Source organism: Oryza brachyantha, chromosome 4 (assembly GCF_000231095.2).
Source record: "Oryza brachyantha chromosome 4, ObraRS2, whole genome shotgun sequence".
NCBI lineage: Eukaryota > Viridiplantae > Streptophyta > Magnoliopsida > Poales > Poaceae > Oryza > Oryza brachyantha.
This window is the reverse complement of record NC_023166.2, coordinates 2,418,015-2,427,406: the sequence shown is the minus strand read 5'-3', so window position 1 is coordinate 2,427,406 and position 9,392 is coordinate 2,418,015. Positions and strand designations below refer to the sequence as shown.

The following is a 9,392-nucleotide window of genomic DNA, read 5'->3' as shown; positions in this document are numbered from 1 at the left end:
GAAAAAAGAAAAAGAAACGGCTAAGCAAACAGGGACTTTATTTAATTAATGAACTGTAACTGTCTTCCTTAAAAAACACACTTAAAAACCACACAACTCCTGGCGGTACAACCATAACCCCGCTACTGCTATGGTTCACCACTAGCCCCAAGCGAAGCAAGCCTAACACACCAAACTAGCACACAACGACTAAGAACGAAGCTAAAGGTGACATCTAGGGCGCGGAAGGAGAGCGACGATCGACGGCAGGAGATGGATCTTCTTCCTCGTCTTCGGGTCGGCTCCTAGAGTTGCTAGGGAGACCGTCTTCATCTTCACTAGAGGCGGACTCACTGCTACTAGAGACGGTGACGGTCCCGTTGCGGTTTCTTGCAGTGTTGAAAGGGGAGACACCTTCCTCGGGCACGGGGGTCGGAGAGGTTGGTATCATCTGCATCAGTGGTCTTGGTTCATCTGGGGCACCGGGGTAAGACTGAACTCTTGACGACCCGCGGGTTCGCTTCCTTGCCGTGGTGCGAAGCCTTGCACCGCCGGGCTCCGGGAGTCCTTTGAGCCTAGCGTTCTCCTTCTTCAAACAGTCGATCTCATCCTGCAGACGGACGATCTGAGTGAGCTTGGCGTCGTTCAAGGCCTTGGACGCTTCATGGAGGTCGTGATGCATCTGGTCGAGGCCTTGCAGCACTGTGCACATCCTACCGAAGGTAGGGTCTTGCTCACTTCGGGCAGACCGAAACCTACTGACCATGGAATTGGGTCCACGACTAGGGTGATACCGGTAAGCCGAATGCCGAAACGTCAGGTCGTGCCTGGCCCTGAGCGCTGTCATCAGACTGTAAGCAGCCTCCTGGCAGGCATGCTCATGCGAGCCTCTGGCTCCTTCTGCTTCCATGTTAGGGAAGTAACCGGGGATTCCGTGTAGCTCCAATCTGACTCGATAGGGAAACTCGCCTTCGAGAGGGTGGATTGTGGTGTACTCTGGCTCATAGGGGTATCCTGCCGTGAATGAGACTCTTGCCAACTCTGCCATGAATCCACCCATTCCAAGTCCACGATAATACAAGGGGTGGTTGGCCATCTAAAGAACACAAGGATTTGGAATCAATGGATGCAAAATTTTGTTTCAAGATAAATAAATCATAAAAGAAACAAAGTAAATAAAGTTTTACCCGTAAATCGATTTACTCACGCTTTTCAACCAAAGGGGTTTTGGTCTTTTTAAATGACTCACGCTTTTGAAAAGCACTAACCCATTTTTAAAACACTCTAACTTTCACAAACTATGGACAAACATGAAAAGCAGAGGACTCTTAGGGTTTCCATTGGACTAATCCTACGGTCGAACAAGGCTCTGATACCAACTTGTCACGCCCAGAAATTCCTCACATGAATTTCTGAACTTAATTGTGTGTTAAATCCCTGTCCAGGACCAGCCAGGGTACACAAAAAGACAATGTTGATTACATAACCATCGTTCTTAGAAACAACTGAAAATAACACTTAATCTAACGAAAATGCAGCGGAAAGGAAGGTAGACTAGCTCCAGCGGGTACAGCTCTAGTCCACAGGCAAAGCTTCGACGGTAGACCAGCTCACTCCTGAGAGTCTTCTCCACCAGACTCAACTTCTAACTCTGAAGGGGGAAATTGAGCAAGGCTGAGTACAAACCACCGTACTCAACAAGTAACACGGAAAAGAGGGTACTAAATGATGCATAAGGACCATCAAGGACAGGCTTAGGGTTAGTTGCAATAAAGCAGCGGTTAAACAAATAATAGAGATTAAAATGAATAAAGATAATTGAATCAATTAAAGGATAAGTAAATAACAGTTGTAAAATACCACAACACTGTCCAACGTTACACCCACAAGACACGACTCCACTACACTTGAACGTGCGCCGACATACCACCATGGTATACCGGAAAGGAGACCGTGATAGGACCCGTCACATAACCCTCCCTATTTAATCGCACCGCACTTCAGGTTTCACCTCCTTCTTTACACCAAGTCGGGTAGTCCCCTCTTATGCCTTGGTAGATCCGGAAGCAGCAGAGGCTTTCGTTACACCACGATTGCCCGTTCATACTCCATCACGCCTACCCTTGCCTTGGTACGTCAAATAGTTCGAAGCCATGCTTCAAATCCCACCTTACCCATTTCGGCATGTGGTTATCACTTAATTACTTCCAGGGTTTCCCATGAACCGGTCCTTAATTGCCATGGGTGCGACTCTCAAAACCATGCACCCACAGCCCACCATTATCAATATTTTAGTTGACGTTAACCCGAACCGGGTAATGAATCAATATTACAGCTATTCAGAACTAAGCATGATTAAATGTGATCCCATGAGCTACTTGTTTTAAGCACGGCTAAGCATTAACCTAGGGCTAACTCTAATCAAGTTACCCTTGGTCTAGCAATGAATAAAGTTGGATGATCAACGGCATAATAATAAGGTTTACCCGGAAGATACATACAATAAATACTTTAACTAAAACAATGCATATTTGAATAAATAAAGCGGAGAATTTTCCATAATAGGTTCAATATGATCAAAGATGAGTGCCACTTGCCTTGCTGTGGCCCCTAAGGAACTTCGGCAACGATCTCGAAGTAAACCGGCTCTTCGGCGGGGTCTGAATCTAAGCGACAAAGCACAAAAATAAATAAAACAGGCACAAACTCTACTGAAACAGCAAAAGAAAGTATTTTTAATGGATTCTTGATAATTTTATGAATTTAATGAAATTTGAATGGATCTAAACGGAGACTAGATGAATTACTTATGAATTTTAGAAGTTTTCTAGGTTTTTTTTACTAAACAGAAAAGTCCTAAATCAATTATTGCGCAATTAATGGGGTTGCTGACGTCAGCAAGGAGAGAGGAGGCGGCGCGGACGGATGGGGGCCACCTGTCGGTGGGAGAGAGGGGAGAGGAGAGGCTGACGGTTGGGCCTCACGGGAGGAGAGGGAGGAGGGCCGGCGGGCGGCTGACAACCCGGGCCCGCCTGGCAGCGGCCTAGCACAGAGGAGTGGGGAGGGAGTTCGGCCAGGAGAGAGGGAGAGGAGCGGCAGCGCTCGGGCGCGATGGACGGTGACCGGTGGAGGGCCGCGTCCGGTGACAAGCGGCGCGAACTGACGGGCAGTGGCGAACGGCGACGACCCGACGGGCGGCGACGCGGGGGTCGGCGGCAAGCGGAGGGGCGATGGCAATGCCCAAGGCGCGCACGCGCGCGGCGGCGACAGCGGCCTTAGCGACATCCTGCGGAGAGGAGAAGAGGAGGAGAGGGGAGACGGGGACGCTCACCGGCGGAGGCGAAGTTGGTAGAGGGTCGGCGAGGTGGGGGGATAGGAGATGATGGCCGACGACGCGGACGGCGGCGACCGGGTGGAGGGATCGGGCACCGCGGCGGTGTGGTCGGGCGCCGCGGCGACCGGGTGGCAAGAGGATGCGCGGGCGCTTGGGATGCCCGCTGGCGATGACGAAGGCGGCAGCAAGTCGGCGACGGCGAGGCGGAGGTGGTGACACGGCTGGACGGCGACGAAGGGCGTCCGGCAGCGAGATCGAACGGCGGCGACGACGGGGCAGCACCGCGGCGGCTCGGACGGGTGGAGGAAAAGGGTGAGCGGCGGCGCGAGGCGGCGGGGATTTTATAGAGTGTCGGCGCCGGCTAGGGCGGAGGCGGTGGTTGGAGAGGCGACCGGATCAGCGACGAGCCGGATTCGGCGGCGGCGGTTGCGGCGGAGGAGTTGGAGTCGGCGGCGGCGCGGCGCGGGCTTGGACTCGGCCAGCGCAGGCGCAGGCGCAGTCGCTGATAGGTGGGCCCCGCTTGTCAGCGGTGCAAAGGAGGGGGGAGGTAGTAGCGGACTTCGCGGGCGGGCGCGGGCGCGCTGGGCCAAGCTGTGGCCTAGGGGGAGGAGGCGCGCGTGGGAGAGGCCGGCTTGGCTAGGCCGGCCTATAGGAAGAGGTGGGCCGGCTCGGCTGGGCCGGCCCGAGGAGGAAGAGGGGAAAAAGAAAAAGGAAAAAGAAAAAGAGAGAGGAGGAAAATTGGACTTCGGCCCAATTTGAGAAGGAAGGGAAAAAGAAAGAAAAAGGGAGGGGAAAAAAAGAAAGCCCCACTTTTGCCGAGTTTTAAATTAATTTGTTTGGCCAAATTTTATACTTCTGCAATTTGAGTTTAAATCCTGTTAATTGATTTGCGAACCTCGATTTAATTAAATTAAGTTCTTTTAGAGGGATTCTTCCTGAGTTAATTAAGCCAATTGTTATTTACGGATTTCTTTTACGAACTTAGGCTTGGGACAAAACTCCGGGTGTGACATATTGTGTCCGTTTGGGATATGAAAGTTGAATTCAGATAGAGTCTTGATTTGAGAAGATTTGTTGTATTAGAGATAGAGATATGGTTGATTACGGATAAAGATTGGTTTTACACGAGATTGGGAGGTCTAATCCGTGCTAGATACGTGGGCTTTGCACAGACACGTCGAGGTTATAAATAGGTATCGTGGGGTATGCCCCGGTAAGTTTTTTTTGTGCCGTTTGAGAGAGAAAATTAGGGTTTCGACTCTATTTCGATATTGGATTGAAAGTTTTTGTTAGGAGTGCTTTCTATGCACTTTGTAAGCACTAGTTAATCAATAAAAGTCGAGAGATTTAATCTACATCTTGAAGTTTTATCGATCGGTGTTTTTCAGGATCCTAACGATCTAACCGCAGGTAGGCTGGCGATCTGACCGGTCAGTCAACGGCGGTCTGACCGAGGTTATGCGAGCGGTCTGACCAGCCATATAACGTCGGTCTGACCGGTGGCATAAACGTAGTGCGACCGAAGGCTTCGATAAGACTTTTGTGAAGGTAATCTTTTATTTTCGCGAAAAGATTTAGGTTTTTAATCTATCTACCATTCACCCCTGGTGTTTTGCTTTGTTACGATCCTACAGGCACAACGGAAGAAAAAAAGCTCACTATCATCAGTTTTAAAATACAAATATCTTTATAATTTAGAATTTATTTACTGCTCCTATAATATAAACGTTCCTACGCTGATTTATATGAATTTTTAGGTACGTAATAATTAACTAATCCAGGTGGTACAAAAGGAAATCTAAGCAATCTACTAAGAGTGAAAATTTGAGCACAAAAATAATGGGAAATGACATTAAACATATTTATATTTTATATTTTAAAACAGAGTAATTACTTCCTACTTCTTAAAATAAGTTTATTTTTCATATTTTAGATATAATGTTTTACTCTTTGTCTTATTTAAAATATTTTTATGGTTAATTTTTATTATTATTATTACATGATAAAACATGAAGTATACTTTACGCATAACTAATTTTATAGCTTGTATATATATTTTTAAATATGATGGATGGTCGAACTTTATATATAGAAATTAGAAATTAAAAAATAAAGTTTTTTTGGACGGAACTAATAGAATCCAGCACGGGTCAATCATAAACCATAAAATTTGCCTACCAATTTACCCTGAAATGGTACCAAAAGTTTGAGCAAAAAGTGAATTCAAAACCGTGCTGAGAACCCTTCCGGACAAATTAATTTAGCATGGACGGACTGTAGTAGAAGAAGAAATCTCAGCAGTCGCCCATCCCTCTTCTTCCCCGCCAGCCAGGTCGTCGTCGTCGTCTCCTCCACTCCTCTCCAGCTCTCCTCCCTACCCTTCCCTCCCCTGCCGGTGCTTGCCGCCGCCGTCAGAGAGGGCGAGGAGGGCGGCTAGGTGGAGAAGAAGCAGCAGCAGCAGCAGGAGGAGGATGGGGTTCATCTCGTTCGTCGGGAGGGTGCTCTTCGCCTCCATCTTCCTCCTCTCCGCCTACCAGGAGTACGCATCGTCAGATCTCTCCCCACTCTTTTCTGTCCATCCCTCCCTGGACGGAGCCGCTTCTCTAGTTCTCGGCGATCTCTAGTGCTAGGCCTTGCCCGTTTCGTTTGGTTTGGGCTGGTCGGATCGAGAGATCCGTGCTTGAGTGTGCATTCTTGGATCTTTGGTGTGACGGATCTGAGAGTGGTGGGTAGATGTCGTTGGTTAGCTGCATGTCGTCGTGCGAGTAGATGCATGAGATTCCATTCCAGTGCAGGAGAGGGGGATCCGGGATCGGATCAGATCGTGCGCAGCGTTAACTTTGAATCCTGCTTGACACGCATATGCATCTCGGTGGTAGCATGCTATTGCTTTCAGATGCAAACATATATTTGACAGTTCGGAACAGTAGCTTGCGGTTTCCCTGATCCCATATGGTCCAAATGCTCCAGTGATCATCAACACTCATCAATTGGGACATTTTTGATCTGATGAGATGTCTGATAGTTTCGCCAAGGTTGTGGTGCTAGCAGCAGTACTGTGCTATTGGTCGACTGAGCACTACTTCCAATTCCACTTCCATTTTCGTTTGTTAAGTGTGGTGTGGTGTGGTAATGTGTCAGGCTTCTGACAGTTTGTGCCACTAGCTGTGATGTTCACCCGAACCAATTCGATCTTTATGATTGCCGTCACAATGCTGAATTCACATGGACTGCTGTTGACATGTTTATGTGCTGATTTCTAGGTTGGGAAGTGAGTGTCAGCCTGATGTTTTTCATTATCGCAGGGTATGAGTATCTACAGTTTTAATAGATATACAGTTCACCCAGGAAATCAGCAATTTAGGGATCATATAGTGTAACCGATTGTCATCTTAGCTTATAAGTTACGTTGGTCAAGGTTCTATAAAGTGGTCAACTAGTACAATGTCATGCACTCATGTGTTAAGGACAAAAGGGATTCTCAGTTATTGTATAATTTGTTGTTTGGCTGCATAATCAGCTCTTTAGTTACATTGGTCAACGTTCTATAAACTGGACTAATAGTACAATGCCCATCGTGTTCATGTTTCCCTATGTTGTGTGTAATAATTTTCTTTGTCCAGTCTGTAACTTTTTTCTTATTTAAGGCTCTTTCGATCAAAGCCATTTTAATGAACAAGGTTAACCAAAACTTTTATCCACTCTTTTTCATTAGTTAGTGTTGTGTTCATGCTTTTTGTCCCCTTTGTTTCATAGCTTGCCGTGTACTTTCTTTGTTACAATGATGTTATAGCAGGTATTACTATTGTTCGTTTCCACATTATTTGAATCATTGAATGTATATGCTTGAATCTGCTGTCAAGTACTAATATAAGTTCTTTGAAGTTTTAAGATGAATTTCTTTATCATAAGTAGGATAAGTTATTTCACATATGTTTGTGCTACTTGTCTCCTTATCAAAAAGGACAATAATACCTCTTTTATCAACTCTCCCTGAATTTTCCTAAAAAACACCCTCTAAGCTGGTAGCCATGTAATTGTTTCAATTGTCAAGGAGCAAGTTGTCTTCCACAAATACAAGTTTTAGTTCTTCTGTGAGGGTTGTGACTGTCAGAATTTTGCGCCATGATTGGCATCACGAATCCTTTGGTAGCCTCCCATGTCTTTTAGTTGGTGTAAAAGTACTTCTGGAACTCTTTTTACTTTATAGTGGTTACATAATTCTTTTTCTTTCCAAGCAACTTTTCTACTGTTGAGAATCTTGAAAACAATTTTCATACATGCAGGTTTAGTGAATTTGGGACTGACGGTGGACCAGCAGCAAAGGCATTGAAGCCAAAATTCAATCTATTTATGCAGCAAGTGTCGAAGAATTTAGGAATGGCGGTGCCACATATTGATGTATGGATATTTGTTTGGTTTAGTTGCCACATTCTACCTAATATTACTTTGGCGTACTTGCACCATCCTACCTCTTCTTTGACATAGTTTTGGTAGTTCTCACCGTTTCTTCTTTACAGATAAAAACTGTCATTGCGGCTCTCATGTTCCTTAAAGGCTTTGGTGGTCTTCTGTTCATTATCAGCAGCTCATTTGGAGCATTCCTACTGGTGGGTACTCAGTTTTTCTATATGCATTTACTATATGCATTCTGCACCATGTGTGCCCAAAATAAAATGTGTATTTACCACCATATAAATTGGTAACTCTAGCTCTATTGCTGCTTTGGTAGAGCATCTTGGTACTACAATATCTTAATATCTGGAATTGGAAATCTAACACTATGTATTATCTATGGCTCTAAAAATTTTCTAACTTAAAATACAACTTGTATAAAAAGAAAAAAAAAAGCAAGAAAACATGCTAGTATGAAGTAAAGTTAACCATTCTTAATAATTTAAGCGGTGAAATGGGCCAAAAATAGTTTAGAGGGTTAAGTGATCCAATGCAATAGTACAAGGGTGTAAATAGACTTTTTCTGTATATTATAACATCTGAGGATCTAATTGTTTTAAGGGTGTTAAAATTATTGTATATATATGTGCTCTATCTCGTCTAACTACATGTATCTCTTTCCCTGTCTACCTATTTTTCATTTTCTTTATTGTAAATTGGAATACTAAATATCTTATCTTGCTCATTTCTGCAGCTTGTTTACTTGGCGTTTATAACACCTGTCGTGTACGACTTCTACAACTATGAAATGGAGTCATCACAGTTTGTTCAACTTTTTGTCAAGTTCTCACAGGTTTGTTTGCCTGCCACCTTGCTCGGTAAAGTTTCAATTTAAAATTAATTCATCCATTCTTATTAACTGTTACAATACCCGCATTTCTTTTCTTATCTATTCAGAACCTGGCACTTTTTGGTGCACTTCTTTTCTTCTTGGGAATGAAGAACTCTATTCCAAGAAGACATTCCAAGAGGAGGACTGGAAAGACCAAGACGAACTGAAACCAGCAACTGCAGTAGGGGAAGATATATGTCGTCCTTATGTTTGCATACTTCACAACAGTACACGTCTCAATTTTCCTCTTGATACTCCCTAGAAATTGTGAATTGGGGACTTCAGAACCTAGTATGTAGGATACCTAAGTTGTCTTTATCAGTTCTGTTATCAGTATATTCCGTTGTCTCTTCTGTCATCAAAGTGTCATTGTGCTACCGAAATTGTTCTGTCAAAAGATCAAATAGATTCATAGCAATTGTTTCCATCTCGTATGCGTGTTGCGGCGCACGACCCTGTTTTCAAATATGTGTTTTTGATATTGTTAATCAATTGTTGACACGTCTGGCTAATGAGTTTCGGAAATAATATCCCACACTTCAAAGAACAAGGTTTAATCTTAGCTAGCCATACATTCTTGTCACCGTACTTCGTCCTATCCATTTATTCATTTCCCTATCTTAGGCCAATTTCAATCTGAGTTTCATTTCATATAAGTAAATTTGTTGACATGACATCTTAATTATAAATATATAAGAAATGAGATTTATCTAGATGAAACTCGAAAATTGGGTATATACTGTTTGAAGATTATGAAACTGGCTGAAACTAATATTGGAGGCTAAAGTGTTT

General features: G+C 44.4%; 1 protein-coding gene across 1 annotated transcript; it reads left to right on the top strand.

Moving 5' to 3' along the window:
- The first annotated feature begins 5,665 nt into the window (after positions 1–5,665).
- LOC102701532 lies at positions 5,666–9,027 on the top strand. The gene is made up of 5 exons (XM_006652053.3): positions 5,666–5,852; positions 7,600–7,714; positions 7,834–7,923; positions 8,463–8,561; positions 8,666–9,027. Exons 1-5 carry the CDS (start codon positions 5,785–5,787, stop codon positions 8,765–8,767), a joined length of 474 nt encoding a protein of 157 aa, XP_006652116.1. The 5' UTR covers positions 5,666–5,784; the 3' UTR covers positions 8,768–9,027.
- Positions 9,028–9,392: the final 365 nt, after the last annotated feature.

Coding starts and splice junctions, on each gene's coding strand:
- LOC102701532 (XM_006652053.3), top strand. CDS start 5,785: ATGGGGTTCATCTCGTTCGTCGGGAGGGTGCTCTTCGCCTCCATCTTC. Junction 7,715..7,833: donor TGGCGGTGCCACATATTGAT/GTATGGATATTT, acceptor TCTTCTTTACAG/ATAAAAACTGTCATTGCGGC. Junction 8,562..8,665: donor TTTTTGTCAAGTTCTCACAG/GTTTGTTTGCCT, acceptor TTATCTATTCAG/AACCTGGCACTTTTTGGTGC.